The sequence below is a fragment of the Emydura macquarii genome, unplaced genomic scaffold (genome assembly GCF_026122565.2).
Source record: "Emydura macquarii macquarii isolate MOO-44397 ecotype Brisbane River unplaced genomic scaffold, CSIRO-AGI_Emac_v2 contig_320, whole genome shotgun sequence".
Taxonomy (NCBI): domain Eukaryota; kingdom Metazoa; phylum Chordata; order Testudines; family Chelidae; genus Emydura; species Emydura macquarii.
In genome coordinates, this window is record NW_027130457.1 from 10,417,702 (window position 1) to 10,438,703 (window position 21,002).

General features: G+C 40.0%; 1 protein-coding gene across 3 annotated transcripts in view; it reads left to right on the forward strand.

The window, feature by feature from the left end:
• CTNND2 (catenin delta 2) overlaps positions 1-21,002 on the forward strand; it is a 1,025,780-nt gene that overhangs the window by 917,906 nt on the left and 86,872 nt on the right. For all 3 annotated transcript variants that reach the window (XM_067570033.1, XM_067570040.1, XM_067570046.1), the window contains one exon: positions 16,272-16,422. In XM_067570033.1, coding sequence (XP_067426134.1) covers positions 16,272-16,422 — 151 coding nt within the window. The remainder of the gene's footprint in view (positions 1-16,271; positions 16,423-21,002) is intronic.

Genomic DNA, 21,002 nt, shown 5'->3' on the forward strand with positions numbered 1-21,002 from the left:
CCTTTGACCTGATCCTGAGTGCTGCTACACATCCTCTGCACCCAGAGAATGACAATAATGAGATGAACTGCCAATGGATACAGGAAGTGAAATCACTCCTCTAACCTATCATTATTATTATTATTATTATTACTATTACTATTATTTTATTATGCCCATAGGTCCTTAGAGAGCATCAGGGTCTCAATTGTACAAACACATATGAAGAGACAATACCTTACATAAAAAGTTTATAGTCTAATTCATACACATGCATTGTTTTTCAGTATCTGATTCACTCTTTTCCTTTCTCCAGATGTACAATTGTCTAATCCTGAACTGTGACAGAAAAGGTTGACAGGCCATATGTTCCAAAATTCCATCAAGGGAGCGTGGAGAGATAAGAGAAAGCCTAGAATAATTTTTAAAAGACAAAACTGTCTGAAGGATTTAGATATTTATCTTCCATTGAGACTAATGGCCAATATGTGTCCAAATCCCTTAGAGTGCTTTGAAAATCTCAAACACAAAGTAAAAGAGTTAGAGTGTATGTCTGGTAATTATAATCAAGCCGGAATCTCTATTCAACTACATGGGGCAGTAGTCTTCCATTCTAGGGCATATCTTTTCCCTTTCATATGTGCATACAACTCCTAAGAATACCAAAAGGAGTTACATACGTGCACTTGAGAGGAATACGCCCCTGACCTACACTCTGTTCTTTGTGCCATTTTCTATGATTGTTTCACGTATGGGAAAACCCTGTGAAGTTGAGCAATATAAAAATAAATAGAAGCGGATATTCCTATATTTGTGTAATGTATTCATATATAGTTCAACAAAAACAATATCTGGGACAAAATTCTTGCCTAAAATCCATCATCTGAGGGCTGAATTTGGTCCTGTGCCTTAAATAATGTACTGTATAAATAATTAAATAATTAAATTACAGTAAATTAAATACATTAAATACATGTACATGTACATTAAATATACAAAAAAAATACATGTACATTAAATAATGTAATGTATAAATATGGGGATCAGGTCACTGGAGCAAATTCTCAATTAAGTCATAAAAAAAGTATTAATGAAAAATAACATTAAATGGTCTGGTTAAGATGGCTTACCAGTAAAATAGGCTGCCAGGCATACCCAAGCTTTTGGAACCCAGGAATGGGAAAAGGAGATTTTCAATGGGAAAATTTGGACTTCAATAGATTGTGTAGTGTGTGTTGAATTTGATGCATCAGTTGGTTATGAAGAAAAAGTGGCATGTGTCATAATTTATTGGCTATCTGCAGCTCCTTTAAAATTCAGAATTTTGGTGGGGAGGTTATTGCCAGCAGAGACTAGGGTTATTTTACAATTCTAGAATTGTTTATAACTTGGATTGTAGTTCTTCAGGAATGAGGAGGCGAGCAGGAGGACATGGATTAGCATTCATGTCGCACTCCCTGTCAGTACCCGGCTGAGCCGGGTAAGCTAATGATCCAACTAGCAGACCAAATTCGGTGATGAATCCTGGTCACGTGCCACCTGAGGCATGTTGAGCATAGTCTAAGAAGAAGAAGGACAGCAACTCTGTAACTGAGAAGCAGTATCTAAGGCACACAGATTAAGAATATTAATTCCTTTACTTTACTCATCTTTGTCTAGACAGTGATGTGCAGAAATGTATTTAGGCTCCAGAAGAAGCAAAACCTTTTATTTCAACAAAAACTGCACACGCCTGTTCAGAGAAAGCACCCTTTCCTTCAGACACTTATTTGATGGTCATTGTAGGACTTTATGGCTTTCCCAATGAACTTTTCAAGGGAAATGTCCAAGTAAATAGGTTTTGCAATGGAGCCTAATCAAGAGTGAGAAGACAGAATCCTCCACCACAGTAAGCAGGATACCTGTGCAGTCAGGCTATGGCTACTTCTTCAGCCAGTGGGTTGCAGTAATAATTGCTGCTCACTGCATCCTCCTAAGTGGGATTAGTAGCAAGTATATTTCTGCTCTCTGTAGACCTGCAGGTCATGATGTCACCACTCCAAACAGCCCCATTCCTGCAAGGAGAAAGACTCCAGATCTTTGCTCTGCAGTGCACAGTGGTGGGTGGAATTCCTGTTTGGCAGCTTCACTGTCTTCCTAAAACACCACCCCACAATGCAGATCTGGGGCAATTTCACTGTATTATTACATATTGCACTGTCTTTTATTTATCTCTTCAAAATATGTAGTTTCCCATCTAGCTGGAATCTCTCTTAAATATCCTGTAGTGTAATCTTTTGTATTAGTGTGGCTTGGTACTATGGGAGAGTTATGTTCGTTTCCTTTGGGCACTCATTATTATTCAGTCTTTACCAAGACTGTAAGGGCACAGTGTTCACTTTCTATGCAAGAAGGTAAAAATATGAGGTCTATTCATATTTCAAAATGTATTCTTAAAACTCACTTTTTGGCTGCTTAATAATTATCTCTTGTTTCTACATAACTCTGGTGTATGCATTAGCCTGAAGTGTATTCCACAGCCCTGCTCCTAATTTTTTTATAACCTGAAGGATGAGTCCTGTAAAAGGAAATTCCCAGTCACGGGAATGTTTTTATATAGGATCTTCCTTGAGTCTGCTGGCAGCAACTTTTTCTGCCTGGCAGGAATAATAAAATGATAGGTTCCTTATGGTCTTAGCCTGAGTCAGTTGGCTGTAAATACAGGGTTTGATCTGTTGAAAATGTAATAAAAATAATGTTTAAAACTTCTGCATTTAACAAAGTCTAACTGAAATCTATTGGAAACCAGATTCTGTCCTCAGACACATTGGTGACTTGACTGGGAATTTGTATACCTGTATCTGATACCTGAATTTGGGCCATTGTGTATCTGTCTAATTTTTTAAGATGCCTATCAATTTGATACCTCAGAATCACATTGCAGATGTTAACTTGATCAGGACATGCAAGTGAATCACAACAGAAACAGGTATTGGGGAACAATTAAATACCTAGGCTCTAAACTGAATAAAGCACCTCAGAATGCAAAAGGCAAAATTATTGATAAGACTTCTTAATGATTCAACTGTAAGGTGAGAAACTGAGGCATGAGTCCACCCAATTTAGGCTTAGTCAATCTTTGTCTTTATTTGTAAATTTTCAGATAGAATCATTGTCACTTATAATTTGTGAGCATGTATTTATGACAGAGAATAAACAGATAAGATGGAAGAAGTTGGGGCCCAAGTTACTGAGTTTCAGAATATTGGGAAGCTCCTCTCCTCTTCATTTCAGTCTCTGGTCTGATATTTTCTGTCTTTGGCCCTTGTTCACTTGTTTGTTTATACCTTTCCACATTACATATTCACTAGCTTTCTACCAATCAATGTTATTTAACATTACACATATCCAGTTATACATTTACCCAAACTTTCATAATTTGTTTTACATTTTCTATTCTATGTTATTGTAAATCATTAACATTACATCAGCATTATACTAACAAAACATAACCCTTATTTTCTACCATTCAGCAATTTTCTTCATATTTTAATATTATAATTCAATATGCAGAGATCATCCTAAATTATTCATTCATTATTCATATAATTCCTAAATTAACCTTTATTTTTTATTTGCGTCAGAAAGTTATGGGAACAACATGATCTTAATGTCAGCATATTCTTATCTTTTCTAAACCTGGGTGTTCAGTGAACTTTCTGCTCATGCTTGTAAATCATTAAAAAATCTTGTCAGCAATTGTATTTCTTGCACTTTGAGGTGCTTTATTCAATTTAGGGCCTAGAAATTTTATTGTTCCCCAACACAGGGATGGATTTTAAGCGGAAGACTGCAACTTTATGAAACTTGGCATTGGAGAGGGGTGCTATCTGCTCATCTCCCTATACCAGGCATTTAAGTGGGTTCAGTGCAGGGTTTACAGGACTCCTATCATATAGCCCATCACTCAGAGTAAACTCTCCACTGCCTGCCCCTAGGATTCAGCTTGCTCTGCTGAATCCTGTCATCTTTCCCACTGTGAAGGAGACAGAAGGTACCAAAGAGGGAACTTGGTCTGCGAAGATTTCAGGTCTCCCTTTTTCCCACCAGCCTGAGATTCACCAGTGAAATCCCAGTTCTCTTATTTCTGAGTGCTGACCTTTTGGCATTTTATTTGCACTGGATACTGGCTGCAAGTTATGATGAAGTAAACATTCATGCAATTCCTAATATTTAATTTCTAAAATCGATACCTATTTAACCTAACGGTGTCTCTGTGATGCTGTGCAGAAGGTGAAAAAACCTACCAGGCCTCAGCCAATTTGGCTCCAATGGGAAAAATTTCTTCTTGACCCTTAAAATAGGTGGTTGATCAGACCCATAGCATCCTGAATACTCAGTTCTTATGCTACGTTACTATGGGGAGGGAGGGTGGGTTCTGCTAAAATGGAGCAAGAAGTTCGAGAAATCCCAGGCAATGGTTTAAATTAATTATTGTGGGGAGCAAGGAACCAATCAGTTCCAATCTCTTTGGCTGGCCAACTGGCAGCAGAGCACTGTGGGGCACCTAACCCCACCTACACTCCACCTTTTATTCCAAGTCTCCAAATAAAGGACCACATCAGCTGCAAATAAAGAGTTAAAGAGAGGTGTGGCATCTTTGTCTAGGAGTTTCCTTGCTTTTGTCAGGTCCTTAAAGAAACCACTTTTTTTTCTTAATTTATATTCCTTTGTTTTGTTTTTGAACAGTGATACACCTCATATAGGACATTTCCTTTGACAACATAATTGCCTTAGTAAAATAGCTGCCATAGCTATTTCAATCCTCTTTCAGTTCCTTCTATGCCCCAGCTATTCTCTCTTAATTGCCTATATAGATTGGAGCTTCTTAAAGATTAAATACTTGTCTGTTCATGCTTTAAAAACATCCCCTTAAAATCAGTTGCATTTTAGAAATTAAATATATGTGCTGCATGCAAATAATCTGCACATGGTATTATCCCCATTTTCAATGTACTGCTTCCTCGGGCTGGTTGGCTGCCTTCAGGATCTTGGGTCCCCATTATTTTTGTATCCTCTCTCATCTCACACAATATCACTCGGCTTTTGTCTTAGTTCCTTACAAGCCTCTTAGGGTGGGAACTTATCATTCCTCCGTCAGCTCTCCCCCATCCTCTCTTTCCATTTCCTCTACTTGATCACTGAGCATAGATGGGTAGCATAATGTTCCCTTGATTAAACAAGTAAATGTCTATAGCTAGGTACCTACCTCTAATCCCTACCAGGTACTGTATAAATAGAAAGGGTTTCCAGGTCATTATCTGATCTCTTGAGATAGCTAAATGAGATATCTGGATTCATTCCTTAGGCAAATATCTACATTTCTTTTCCTAATCCCATCCTCAAGAAATCTCTGAGTCTCTTTATAGGAGTGAGAGACCTATTAAGCAGACATAAAAGAGACAGGTCTTCTATTGTCACAAACAATACATACCACTGCCATCCCACAAAGGAATCATGGATGTCATTCTGAGGAGTGGGAGAACAGTAGTCTGTGATTAACTAGTTTACAGACTGACTCTTTATTACACCCAGCATGTTTCCTTCCCATAACATTTGACAGTTTATCCACAAGATCTTGTAGGTCTTAAAAGATCTAATATTTGGTGGGGAATAAAGTATCTCTCAAGAAAAGAAATTATGTTGTGAATGCAAACAACATGTTTGTGCTGTAGGAGTGACAGCTGCAACACTAAAAGGGCGGCAGGCTTCTAAATTCAGTTCCTTCAGCACATACAGTATATTTTCCCCAAGTATTGGAGAAAATTTCTTTTTGACTTCATCTTATCAGATTACAACTTTCTATTTAAACCTGACTGAGGTCATGGGTTAAGGGGAAAGGAACCATTAAAGAATTTTCTCTAGAACATTTGTTCTCATACTGTAGTCCATAGATCTACTATTGGCATGTGGAACCTTTTCTAATAGCCCACAAAATGAAATAGTGTGAGAACTAAGGACTGGGGATATGGGGTTAAATGCTAGGGAGTGAAATGTCAATGAGAGACTCTCTCTCTCTCTTATGAAGATTGAAAAGTTTGGAGAACCCTGCTTTATGTCAATCAAGGTAATTGCACCAACAGAGATTCTTGGATTAAAAATAGACATGTGATTTTAAGAACAGGCTACATTCTTTATTTGTGTTGAATAAAAAAACTCTTTTCTTTTTCTACTTTTGGGTTTTTGCATTGCCTTTTAAATTATGTCACCTACAGAGCAGTGTGGATCATTGGTCCCACAACCTGCAATTTCACTCCTACAGTTTGTTATTCTGCTTTCATACCAATCAGGTTGTTTCTAAGCCTCTCACAGGACACTGTGATTCTAGCTCTGCTTCTTTGTCCTGTTGTTATCCTTTTCTCTGTGCTACACTCTCCCTGCCCTGATGTGGCTTTGATTACCTCTGTGTTATATCTCTGATCTTCCCCTTTCTGTTCAGACACTTCACAGATCCTTTGAACGATGAAATATACATTATATTTAGCATACAAATTCCATCTGAAATTGATGAGTAAATGAATTCAGTTTGTGTGTGTATGTATACCAAAAAACCCTGATACAGCTTGGGGGAACAGGAGGTATCCATTGAAAACATCAGCCTTGTTTAGTTTTTGGCATTTTGGGGCAATTTTTCATTTTGTGCTGACTGCATAATTTCATTGTGGGGGAAAAAAATCTTCCTCACTTTGTGCTTAGAAGAAGAATATAGAAAACTCCCAAAAATATTAAAAGGAGGACAGTAATTTAATCTTTCTAATTTTCATCTGGATGGATAACTTTTAGACTGTTTCAGCCTAACTTGATCTCAATTCCATGAGGCATAAAGCACTGGAAAGGGTGCATTATTACAACAAATGTGACAAACTAAGGAATAATTTTCCAGATTACTGTATTTTTCTTCTTGATTACTGTGACTAAAATAAAAAAGGAAACTACTAATAAAAGTGGACAGAGAGATGTACTGTATATCTTCAAAGTGATGTATGGTAATTATGCCCCACAAATTTTATGATCTGTAAAGAGTATTGGTGCACATATTGTGACTCCCATGCATGTCTTTGAAAATTTAGCAGCAATCTGATGCAACAGAAATGAATTTTTTTATTCTAGCTCTCTCCAAAGTTTATACTGTTCCCACAGGAGTCATTTCTCTTTACAAGCTGAGCAATTATTTGATCATTGATATTACAATTGATTTATGAAGTAACTGGATGATTAAGTATATTGGCAGAGCTTCTCATTTACAAAGAGACAACAAACCATTTGTCTCTTTCCATATTTTTATGATTTTATATTCATATTTTTATACTTCTCTATACTCATACTAGCTATTGACTAGCAATGTGGAAATGCAGGAATGTTTCTTAATGGCTTTAGGCAAACTAAAAGAATCATCAGTATATGCAAGAGTGACTCTATTTCTCAAGTCTGTGAGAGAATAAAAAAGCAGTTTTGAAGCACTCAATTTGAGTATTCCTGAAATATACACACCACAGCATAATTGCTTGCAGACACTTTGTCCTAATTGGCAGTTTAGGTAAAGATAGTTCTCACTGCTTTCAAAATGCAGCTTGTTTTTTCTAGGTCTCTGGCAATTGCTCATACGATTAATAGACAACACCGGGTTTCCATGAATGGAAACATTACCAAATGGCGACCCTCTCACCCCCCTCCGTTTGTTACATTTTTAATACCTAATTTTTTATTGCATTTGTAGTCCATTTCATAACTTTGATGCACGATTTGCATGCATGATTTATCTCTGTCATATAAGCCAATAAATTTGCACGCTAAGATCTGTAAATCTGTATTTATTCACGCCATATATAAGTAAATCAAAAAAAATTGTTTCCTCTAAGCTTATAGAAACTTTTTAATTTTAAGAATAACTGAAATGTACTAACATCAAGAAATCGAACAGTGCACCAACGTTGAGTGGACCACTATTAAATAGTGTTACAATAGGCGACAGCCTCCATGGTCCGTTAGTTCAAAAGGTCACCTTTCTCGCCTTTGCCCTTATAAACTGAAGCACAGAGAGTTCCAAAGATTGGCCAATGGCATTTTCAAATGATAATATAGCAAGCGATGTCAGTCTCTCATTGGCAATCATTGATCGAAGATATGTTTTAATGAGTTTGAGTTTTGAATAGCTGTGCTCACCACTCACAACTGTGGCTGGCAGCGTGAGCAGAATCTTCATAGCTATAAGTGTCCTTCAGCTCCGCCTCGTGAATGAATTGGGGAACTTGGAGTGGAGAGTGCTTCCTGTTAGGCAAAATGTGATGGATGTTGTCATATGTGACACAGAGGTCTTTATCATTGATATCTGAACATTCCCTGTGTGTCAGCATCCTCTGATGGTCCGTACAATTGTTCGAGTGTTTTCCTGTCTGCTCCAGGTCAGAAAAACGTCATATAAAAGTTCCTAGGTCTTTTTGTGGTGCTTCATTTGTCCGAACTTTTATTCAATGGACACTTTTTCTTCTGAGCTTCCCAAGACCACATTTCTGCCCTTGTAACTAACCTGTCTCTTCTTCCGCTGAATATGATTTTCCTTAAAGACAGACTCAGCTCCTAAATGTTCTGCCTTTTCTTTGGCAGCAATGATGGCATCTTAAAATCTGTTGTCTCTGTAGAACACAACAAAATCAAGGCAGCGTCTCAACAAAATAGTAGCAGTCACAATATCCATCGACTGAGTTTGTAATGCTTTGTTTACAACATTTACTTGGAACAGGATATCCTACCAAAGCATAGCTGAGATCAGAAATTTGAAGTCCTTGATCTGGTTTGCCAGGCTTTGAGCCTTGTGTTGGATTCTGGCCTTGGCTTTACTTGACTGCGTCAGTTCCATCAGGGCATTGTAAACCTCAGTCATTTGGCACTTCCCTGGCCCAGCAAATGTCACTTAGTGGCTTCACAGTCAGATTTGTAACATTGTCTGTGAGGATCTTCCACCTGATAGTTGATGCTGAAAGCAGGACCTATATCCTCTGCAATACTTAGAAGAGAGATACTGAATCTAAAGAAGATGATGCTGCATCTGACACAACCAAGCTGAGGGAATGGCAGCAACAAGTCACTAAGAAAGCTCTTGGATTCAGCGCAAGGATCCTTACCTAGCAACAAAAATAGCACCCCAGGCCTGGCATCCTCCCAAGCCTAGCATCCTGGGTTGCCTGCCTCAAAATCCGGCCCTGGCTACATCACAAAGATAAGTCTGTGAAGTTTCCCTAAATCAGGATGAGTTCTCATCAATGCTGCAGAAAAGATAGCTAACTCAGGAAAAATGAACATTGAGCAAAACTGTTGCTTTAAAAAATGTTTTACCTGGATTATCTATAATTGCTGTGCTATTAATGATGCCTTAGCTGCAGTAAAGGCATAACTGCCAAATAGCCCTACTGAGAAGAAAAATATCACTTTCTTACTCTGTTATCCAACAAGCTCCTAGGTCAGTGTCTTTGGCTTTCAGTGGAGTTAAAAAGTGTGTCTCCATTTTATTCCCCAATGTCCCTATTTCTTCTAAATGATAAGCACGAGTCTAGTGCAACTTTAGACCTCCTAAAAGAAATGCTTACGATATCCAGTAGACAATTAATTGACCAAGGAAATGCAAAGGACCACCTTTGTTTTCATATAGTGTGGTATGTTTTGTAGAGATGTTTACAATACAGAGGGTGATTGATACCATCATTGTACATCCCCACTGTTATTGCTTAACACACACCCTTTTGTAAAAATGGAGGCAATCCTTGTTCAAAGCAAAAGACCCAGACAGTGTCCTCACAGAACCAAGCTGTGTCCCTGGATGTACAATGTGCTAGCTTGAACTCTCACCCAGGGGCTTCTCCAGCTATAGGCAGCCTAGGCAGCTGCCAAGGGAGGCAGATTTCTGGGAGTGAAGACTCACCCCATTTCCATCTACGGGTGGCTGCGGAGGGGGAAGATGCTGGCAGGGCTGCCAGGAGGGGAGTGGTGGCCACCAGCCAGGGCTCTGAGGAGCAGGATGCAGTTCCCTACTGGGGAAGAGCCCCTACCCCTTGCCCAGCTGCTCTAAGTCCTGGCACGGTAAAATCATGGCTGTGGCTTGGGGCTGATACTGGCAGCACCATGAACGTTGCTGGGGTTTGGACCCACCAGCACCAAGTCATCACCAAGCCCACACCTGCTGCTCCATGCCTGGCCTGCAGGCCCTTGCTTCCAACAGCCACTCCCAGGCTCTGGAGACACTGCCAGCGGGTGACAGGGGGCTGGCATTCGCACGTGGCTGGGTGGGGCCAGGGTTGCAGAGCTGAGGAGTGGAAACCCCTTCTCTGTCCAGTGGGATGGAGCCTGCTGCCCCCTTTGCCGGGGCATTAGCATGCTCAGACCGAGTGGTTTCATGTCTGTCAGGCTCTTTGCTCCCTGGTAACTGGGGCCTGAATGGGAGCTGCCCCCAGCTGGTGCCTGGCTCCCGCTGTGGTTGAGCTGCGTGACTTCAGGGGAAAGAGCCGCTGCAGTCCAGGGGTGCTGAGCTGGAGCTCGCTCCCCTCCTGAGCCCCTGGCATCTGGTGCCAACCTGCCTGGAAAGGGCCATAGGGAAGGACAGCCCCTGCTGGGGGTATCACTTATCCAGGGAGCTGGTCTCAGTCACTTGCAGAGCCTAGAATAGAGACTGCGGGGGACTTTCCTCCTGGTATGGCACAGCTCATCCTGCCCAGGTTTGGACTGTTTCCATCCCCTTGGGTCTGTCACCCAGTGGCCTCAGCCTTCCAGCTGGCTGCACGAGGTTTAGGGGTGGGAGTGTTGGTGGCAGAAGCAGGGGCATCACTGGAGGTCTGCTGAGAGCTTCTAATGGAAGTTTTGCTTAGGGCAGCAGATTGTCTTGATCAGTCTTTTCTCACCTCGACCAAACTATTTCACCACAGTCTGAAAATAGTCTCCCTGCTAACTTGAACTCTCATTCTGACAGTCACCTCTTAATAGTAGCGGACACATTGGGTACATCCCCTAGGAGATGCATAGGAAATACAGTGCTGTGGGTTTTGTAAGTGGCAAGGAGCTATTATTTTTATTTCATACAGCAGCAGCTGACAGTGCATTAATCTGACAGGTAAATACTTGGCTATTAAAGAAGTAAAGTTAGAAATGTCAGTTTGGGGTATTCACAACATCTCTTATATTTAATACTCTTTTAAAACAAATTTTTTCCTTGATTTTAGGAAAGAGGTTATTTTTCTAGGACATATTTTTAATTGAAAGTTACTGATCCTTGAGATTGACTTTTGATTTCTCAGCTGGTGAATGTTTATTCCACAGCATGGTTCTAGAGAACAGAATAGAAGGAGGAAAGAATAAAATAAGATCTAGCAAGAATCCTATCAGCCCTTGTTTATTTCCTCTTATCTGAGAGCCAAACATTGCTTCATTGCAGAAAAGCCTTCCTTGTCTGGCAAATTTTATTTCAGACACAGTATAGTACTGTGCTCAGTGATGACCAGAACCCCATGTTCTATTAACCTGACTAAAAAAGTTATTTAACCATTACTGCATTTGGCTGCAACAAAGTTTGCAGGCTTAGCCCAGCTTAACTGAATTTGGTTATTCATGAGTCAAGAGGGTGACGTAATATCTTCTATAGGACCAACTTCTGTTGTTGAGAGAGACAAGCTTTTGAGCTACACAGAGCTCTTTTTCAGGTCTGGAAAGGTACTGAGAGTGTCACAACTAAATACAAGATCGAACAGATAGTTTAGCATAAGTAGTTAGCACATATTCTAAGGGACCGTTCAAGGTGAAGTAGTTCAGTAACATCCCTGTAGCCACAGGACAAAAAGGGGCAGGAGGCTAGCGAGTTACAGATTGTTGTAACAAGCCATAAATCCAGTGTCTTTATTATGACCATGATTTTTAATGTCTAACAAAGTTATGAATTTAAGCTCCCAGGCTTGTCTTTTGACAGTGTTGTGCAGGTGTCCTTTAAGGATGAGGACTGATAGGTCAGATATAGACTGATCACTTTGTGAAATATGTTCACTGCACACGTGATAGGGGTTTTGATTGTTTTAACAATTTTCCTGTATGAGTTTATTTGAGAGTGTAGTGATTGTCTGGTTTCACCCACATAGTTCATATTGGGGCATTTAGTGCACTGGATGAGGTACACCACATTTTGTGATAGAAATGTGTAAGACCCATGGATCTTCAAAGGTGTGTTGCTGTGGGGTGTTGATCATTGCGGCAATGGAGATATGTCTGCAGATTTTGTGTGTGTTATTCTGACAGGGTCTGGTGCTGCTTTGACTTAGTGGATCCTGGTCTGTGGTGAGACTGCTTCTCATGTTGAAATTGGAGAGGTTGGAGGTTGTTTAAAGGCCAGAAGAGGGGGTTCAGGAAAGATTTCTTTCAGGATGGTGTCCCCATCGAGTATGGGTTGCAGTTGTTTGATTATACCCTGTATGGGTTATAGTGTGGGGTGGTAGGCAACAACCAGGTTCTCTGTGGGTATCTGGGTGACCGGTTCCGTAATGCAATTTACTTCTCTGGTGAAGTGTCTTTGTTTGACTAAAGCGGTTTTGAGAGTGTTAATGTGTATATCCCAGACTTTCTCCTCAGAGCATGTTCTGTGGTATCTGAGTGCCTGGCTGTAGATAACAGATTTCTTGGTGTGTCTGAAGTGGTTCCTGGAGCTATGAAGGTAAGTGTCCAGGAAGTTGATGCTAGTGGGAGTGTTCCAGAGAGAGTTTAAAGTATAGGCGGTGGTTGTTGAAGTTGTGGTGGAAATCTATGAGGGAGTTTAAGCCATCTGTTCAGAGGATGAAAATATCATTGATGTATCTCAGGTATATTATTGGTTGTCCAGAATTTTTGCTTCAAGTTGTCTCAGCAGTTGGACATATTGGGAAGCCATCCTAGTACATATTCTAAGGGACGATTCAAGTTGTTCCCATGGTTTGGACAAAGTGTTTGCTGCTGAATGTAAATCCGTATAAGTGAGGATGAAATGGATGAGTTTGATGATGTGTTTGTGATGGAGATTTGAGGATTGTCTGTTGTCTTGTAAATATCTGAGGCAGGCAGCTATGTTGTCATTGTGAGGGATGTTGGTGTACAGGGACGTGACATCCATGGTGGCAAAGACGGTGTTCTGAGGGAGGTTGTTAATGTTGAGGAGTTTGTGGAGGAAGTCAGTTGTGTCCTGGAGGAAGCTGGCCCTTTGTGTGGTGAGTGGTTTGAGGATGGTTTCTGTGAGTTCTGGTATTCCTTCAGTAAGAACGCCATGTCCAGATACGATGAGTCTGCCTGGATTCCCTTGTTTGTGTACCTCGGGAAGCATGTAGAAGACTCTGGGGTGGATTTGAGGGGGATGAATTTGTAGAGTTATTAGAAAGGGAAATCATCAACTAACATTCTGTATATGCTGTTTTATTTCCCTTTCCCTATTTTCTCCCAGATGACAGGCACTAGAATAAATGTGAGTTCATAAAATTACAACAGTCAAAATACTTGAAAGGCTGTCTACTTGCCTATCTATTAATACTTTTATTATGTTTGTGAATAGAGTCTCCAGCCAGCATCAGGGACCACACTGTACAGGGGCCAGGTATTGTACAAACACATAAGATGATAACGTTCAAAATGTGCCTGTGACTGTGATATGTAGGTGCCATATGCAGTGGTTAAACAAATGATCAATCTGTCCACGAAGGACACTGCTATCAAACCCTCTTCTGTTTAAACCACTTTTATTTAAAGGAATTTCTTTTCCCTTTTATTTACCTTTGGTTTCATGAGACAAATTTGCCACAATTGTTATTGGCTTGTGCAAAAAAGGAGTGGCATGTATCGTGACCTGAAAATGGCAAGACTGAAGCTCATTCTAATTGGTTTAAAGAGTTCCATAGCTGAGGGCTTTCCATCAAGAAGCCTTACCCCTGCCTCCTAAGAGTTCCTCCTGGGGCTCTAGCAGAAGCAACATCCCTAAAGAGCCTTGATGTTGCAGTAGGGAGAGGAGGGAGAGGAAATCATTTAGATGGATCCTAACCCATGAATTGCTTTAAATATTAGGACCAGGACCTTGAAGTGAATGTGTGACTGCACAGAGAGTCAATGGAGGGCACAGAACATAGATGTGATGTTCTTATAATCTTTCTTGCCTAGAAAATGGGCAGCTGTGTGCTGTGCTAGATGTAGCTGTCACATAGGTTTTCAGGCAGCCCCAGGTCAAGTGTGCTGCAGTAATCTAATTTACAGGCAAAGAGATCATTGATAAGAGTAGCTAGTTCCTCATATCAAAGGAAAAAATCACAATCTCCTTGTTAGCCAAACACAGAGGATTTGGGAATACTCAAAGCATATTAAACATATGCGTCAGATTTTGCCTTTGGTTACATCTCTGCAACTCCAATGAAGTCAATGCACCATGAAATCAAGGACATATGTTTACCCCACAATATGCACCAGAGGCAACTGGTGTGATTGAGGAGAAACACAGAGTTGCAACTTTTTCTTATTCTATCAAATGGACAGAAGTATTCAGCAACACTCTATAGTGTACATCAGCCACAGTATACATACCTCTGTCTATTGAAAAGGTTTGTCATTCCAATAACCAGGCACAATCATTGGACTGCATTTTTGCCTAATTTGTAACCCTTAATAATTCTATTATTGCTTTATTTTCACCTACTGCTAGTTACACTATAACCTAACTTTCCATTGATTTCATTGATTAATGGAGCAGTGACATATAATGAATAACCAGAAAAAGCAGAATGGAAAGGACTAGGGAAATGTAGAAGTTGTTTATAAAACAGAAAAAAAAAATCTGTAATTTTTTCTGTCATGAAGTTCTTCTCACAATGCACTCCAGTTCTTAACTCTGTCACCATACACTGCTGCCAATGTGACTCGCACCTTGCAGTCACACACTGATATTTGCATAAAGTGCATTATTTTCTCAGATAACTGAATTGATATGGAGTGTGATAGTATCCTCAAAGGAGAAAACCCAGAGTTTCCTCTCATTGTTAAACAAAAATACCTAAAACATGAGGGGTTCTAAGCATCTGCAGCCTCCGCTGGATTCAGATGATTTCAGTTGTAGTTGTGACTGCTCAGCAGGTGTTCTCAGGACTTAGCTCAAGAATGTTAACAATTGTATAACCCAATATATATAAAGGAAAGAGTTTGATCTTGCTTATTTCATCAGTGTATTTCTAAAATACAGTTTTTATCAGTCAAGAATTAGACACTCAGCCAGAGAGCTATTAGGACTTAATGCACTGCATGCATGCATGCACACACACAGCAGATTCACACACTCAAACATCCTACCCAGCCAGTTCACATAGAAAAACACATCTTGCTCGGTGAAAGCCAAATAGCTTTTTCCTGAGATTGTCTCTCACTGATATCATTCGGCTCCACACACTCTGTCATCACATTCTGTGTTGTTCCAATAGCACTTCACACACTGTCTTGTTGCTAGGGGCTTTGGCATGTCAAGCTTTTTATAAAACTGTTCACCTTCCAAGACTATGTCTAGTGCTCATAAAATCAAATTAATTGGCTCTTCCATACTGTAAACTGGGTAAAATAATGTAACTTTCAGCATGTGAACTAGATGGGCTCAAACCAAAATCCTGGAGTCGTATTTCTAATAACAAGCCTAATACTATGGGCCCTACATATACATAACTCAGTACATTGAAATCAATGAGAATTTTGCACACATAGTGACTGCAAGATTGGGTCTATGTGATTTAACTGTAAAAGCTGAAGTGTAACTCCCTCCTCAGTTCCTCTCCTGAGCAAATTGCCCATCATGAAAGAAATAATGAAGGGCCTTCTTCGGTTTGGATCTAATATTCCTCAAGTTGAGAGCCAAGAAGCAAGCTAATTTCTTAAATTTTGTAACATAAAATAGTTTTAGAAACAAACAGTCATTCTTCAAGTTTGGCCAGGTGATACTAATACCAAGTAACTGTCCTGCAACTCAGACAGAAAAGCAATAACCAGGAGAGCAAGAATTTAAAGTCAATTAATCATTTAACAGTTCTCTCACCTGTAAAAAATGATGTGGGTTTCCAGGTCAAGTGGTTGCCTAGCCTCATAGATATAATTATTTCCTCTGTCTTTAGATTCCACAGCCATTATTCCTGGCTTTCTTCCTTTAATCCTCAAAATAGAAATATTCATAATGACATGCCGCTCGTTTTCTTGACAGCATTCTTTTTCAATCTCCCTCATGCAATATCTCTTTACAGTGGTCAGTGTATATCCGTGCTGCTGTCCGCAAAGAAAAAGGCCTGCCGATCCTGGTGGAGCTACTTCGAATAGACAATGACCGGGTGGTATGTGCAGTTGCTACAGCTTTACGAAACATGGCCTTAGATGTCAGAAATAAGGAGCTAATAGGTATGTTCTTTCTAAACAATCTACATATTTATTTTATGGTTTTTATTTTTTATAACAGGATGAAGAATGTGAGAAAAACGCTCTTGCGTTTCAAGCAGAGTTTCTTGATCTCTTTCTTTTAACATGTCATATTCAAGTTTGTGTGTGACAGCTCAATGCTATATTATAGAAATCATTTTTAATTAATCTGATAACATGTTACCAAAATATTGTTTAGTGATTCAATTGCACTGTAATTTTTTTAAGGCTGAGAGCAATGGCATTTGTACCACAAGCACTTACGGAATTGCCACAGTGAGAGAATAAAATCAAAGTAACATTAAATTACCATCATCCCAATTCTAAGCCCCATTCATAGCTTTTAACATTGTAGTGCTTCCATCTTCCAGATGGAGGATCCAGGCAGAGACAACTACTTCAAAACCCAAGAATATTTAGTACACTTTATACAGGGGATTACAAAGCAGATGCCTCAACCTAAGGAATTCATGGAGAGTTTCAGGAATTCATTGGACAGAGGGGTACTTTCTAAAGTGCCTTAATTCACAAGTGCATATGCAACTAAGGAGGGTAACTGGCCTACCTAAAATGTCATCTTAAATCTCCAATTGGATAACAGTTACATTTTTGGTTTTGAATTTAAATTCACCCTAGATTGTAGATTTAGACCTTACAATATTTAGACCTTACAATATTTTTATCTACATCTTCCATCTATGCACAAGAGAGTAGTTCTCTAAATATCCATACTGGAAGTAAATTATCACAATTCTCTTATTTCCTGAATAAATTAAGAGTTATTTTTCATTCATTTTTGCTGATTCATTATTTCTTAATTACACTCCCTCAAATACAGAAGCATATAGGATGCTTCCCCTTACCTCCCCTTCACTTTTAATCACAGAATCACACAAGAAGATGCTTTGACCTGTGGCCCTTCTATTATTTGTATTATAGTAGTATCTAGAGACCCCAACCAAGACTGGAGTCTCATTATACTAGGCACTAATACAGGCACATAGTATGAGAAAGTCTCTTACCCAAAGAGCTTAGAGTCTAAACAGACAAAGAGTAGGAGAGGAAATACCACTGAAGTGACTTGCCCGTAGTCACGGCTAGTTTACGGCAGAGTTGGAAATAGAAATCTCCTGGCACTTAGCTCATTGTCCTCTCTGCTAGACCACTCTGACTCTGTAGTTTCACCCTTAAGTTGTTCTTGAACAAATTGTTTGTAAAATAAGGATAAAAAGACACTCCTTGCATCAGCTTTGCATTTTAATGGTTTCCAGAATCCTTGGAGCAAAGTCTTGCACAAACAAATGAAATTGTGTATACAAAAGGAAAAAAAGTCAATTGAAAATGATTACCTAAGGAAAGGATTTTATGTAACTGATCAGGGATGGATGCTTGGAGTTCCAATATTTATGGAAAATTAGAGTGATTCAGGGAAATTGCAATTAGTTAGTTAGTGAGTTGAATCATATTTTTCCTAGAGGCATAAATAGGAATATTACACTACTCAAAAAACTTAATTTTGCCAGTATGACAGGAAAGTTATTAAGATAATGCCTGTAGCACTTTTGGCTGTGATCTATACATTTTGTATTTATTTATTTATAGGGTTTTTTGTGGTACTCATCACCATACGATCTGAAAGTATCATAAAGATTAATGAAGTTATCCTTTCAGCACCTTTACAAAGTAGAGAGGTGGAATTAACTCCATTTTACAGATGGGGTATTGGGGGACAGAAAGATTAAGGTCCATATTTTCAAAAGTGGTCACTGTTTTGTGTGCATCAATTTCTGAATGCCAATCATGACACATCTTGGGCTTGAATTTCAGAGGCGCTGAGCATCTATAATTCCCAATGACTTTAGCTCATGTTTGGATGCTCAGTTGTTTTCAATATGAGGCCAAGGTATGTTGTGTTGGGGACCCAAAATATATGGCCATTTTTAAAAATGTATGGCCCAAGTGACTTGGCCAAGGTCATATATGATGTCTGCAGCATAGCTGGGTACAAAACCTAGTTCTTTTGAGTTCCAATACAGTACCTTACCTCTATGACTATCTTTCTTCTTCCTCATAAATTATGCTCTTTGGGCATGGTCAGTATAGTACTTTGGTAGGCGCATTCCTAGATAATCCAAGTGCTGCAGGAGAAAATGGTGTTGATGTATTCCTGTGTCTGCAAGAAATGGTGGCAAGTATTTATTCCTCGGTCTCAGTGAGTTGATACGAAAATTCGTCTTTTAGAAATATATGCTTATAATTCTACCTAATTTGAATTGGAGAAAATGATTGCTGTGTTTGCACAAATATTGTCCTGAGTAATTCTTCCTAGATCATTTTAAAGTGAGATGGGTCCAATTGTGGTGAGGGCAAACTGTAATATTTTATAACTTTAGTTACAAAGAAATATCAATGAGGAATGTAGAGCACAAAGCTTCATCACCCATATTTCATTAGCAATAAGGGTATGTCCTAGGGTTGTCACCTCTGAAGTATAAAAACATGGGAGATCTGGGATGATCCTGAGACCATAAAACTGGGCATCTGACAGTGTGTGCTGAGCACTCTTACAGATTTCCTGAGAAAGCTACCTCAAAAAAGGGATGATCCTGGGAAAACCTGTACAGGTGGCAACCCCAGTATGTCTACACTGCAGGTGGGAGCATGCTTCCCAGACTGAGCAGACAGACATTCTAGTACTGCTCAAGCTAGCACACTGAAAATAGCAGTGGTCCCCTAAATAGGGTGGTCCCCTAATTAACAATTTCATGGCCACATAATGGGGTGAGAGAGATAAGAATAGACAGTTTATCCAGTGGAAATTCAAACACGTGTAGGAATGAATGACAGATGTATATTCTCTATCTCTAAAAATATCTGTAAGGTATAACTAGCAACCATCATCAAAGAACTTACCAATCTTATCCCTCGATGTTAAGTCCAAAATTTTTATTGTCCTGCGTATGTGGGATCAGGAGCAACTTTTGCTCCCCCAAGGAAATTAGCATGGTTATCTGCATGCTGAGTTTTCCCTTGGAGTATCGAATACAGTTCTTTGGGTTGTGTGCTATGCAGTGGTTGATGAGCTGTATCTGACTAAATACGGGCTTCTTGGAGCAGTTGTATTGGTATTTTACAGATTTTTTTTGAAATGTTAATTTTTTTATGACTTTATCTGGTGGGTGTCTCGTGGAGTTTATTGAAGAGCTTAGTTCCCTTTGATCCAAAGCAGATGCAGTTTGATTAAATATAAGTGAAAGTATCAGGACTAAGTAGAGATCAGAGGTTTTTCTATGGGTAGTCCTGAATTTTCTCCTAAGGAATGGGCTGACTGATTTTCATTTTGGAAGCCATCTAAGGAAAGCAGAGAACCAGAGTGGCACCCTTAAAGTTAATTGTTCCACTAATCAACCTTAGCTCTCCCTGAGACTGAGGGTCTAATTCTCCACCTTGTTATAGTCATTTACACCTGTGCAAAGTGAGTATAAAATGCTTCCAAGTCAGTAATCAAGGCAGTATTTTGCACTGCCTTTATACATCTGTAAATAACTATACAAGATGCAAGACAGTGAAGTCTCAGATGATAAGTTTTTATTCAAATTAATATTTATATCTGTTAATTAGTAAAGTTGTGGCCTATTGGCTTATGCCAAAGCAGTTGTAAGGATTAGTGACAGTGGTCAGTGGCATCAGAAAAGAGATTTGTTGAAATCAAGTGTAATTCAGGACTATTCTTACAAATTGGTTGGGGTTTTGGGTTTTTTTTTTTGTTGGTTCAGTAGAACCTCAAAGATATGAACATAAGAGTTATGAACTGACCAATCAACTGAACACCCCGTGAAACCGGAAGTAAGCAATCAGGCAGCAGTGGAGGGGGAAAAAAAGAAAGCAAATACTGTGCCTGTATTGCAAGGTTGGCATGCAGAGCAGAAACAGTTCAGGGTCTGTGCTGTTCCTGTAAGCCAAGGGCACTGTTTACCTCCTCCCACCTCAACCCACTGGGAGGCGGAATCTGTTTTCACCACCACCACCACGCCACTCCAAAGTCCGGAAAAGAAATCTCCCTGCTGCTGCTGCTGCTGCTGCAAGAAACTGAATGTTGCAGCCAAAGCTTGGCCTGGAGCTAGAGTGGGAGTCAGCTGCGCTCTGGAGGAGTTTGAAAGGGCTACAGCCTGTGTACCGATGTGGCCCAAGCTTTGCCCATGGCTGCACTCCTGGATCCTGCCAGCACCTCTGGGAGTGCAAGGGACAGGGGAAGGAGGGGTGCTGGCAGCTGGCTGGCACCAACCCCCTGCCACGTGCTGCCTTTGGAGTGTGGCAAGCAGTGCACAAAGCAGGGCAAGTCCTGGGGAGAGGTGGCTGAGGGCTGGGGCTTGTAGTGCCAATGGTGCGGGGCAGGCCCCCCCAGTTCAGCCCAAAGGCAAGAAACAGGAATAGGGCAGGGAGCTGCTTGCAAAGTAGGTAGTGCTGCCAGGTGCCACCTTTGCAGAGATCTCTCCCAGCCTCAGCTGGAAGACACTGACTGCAGGGTCCTGTACCATAACGTTTTGTTCAGAGTTTTGAAC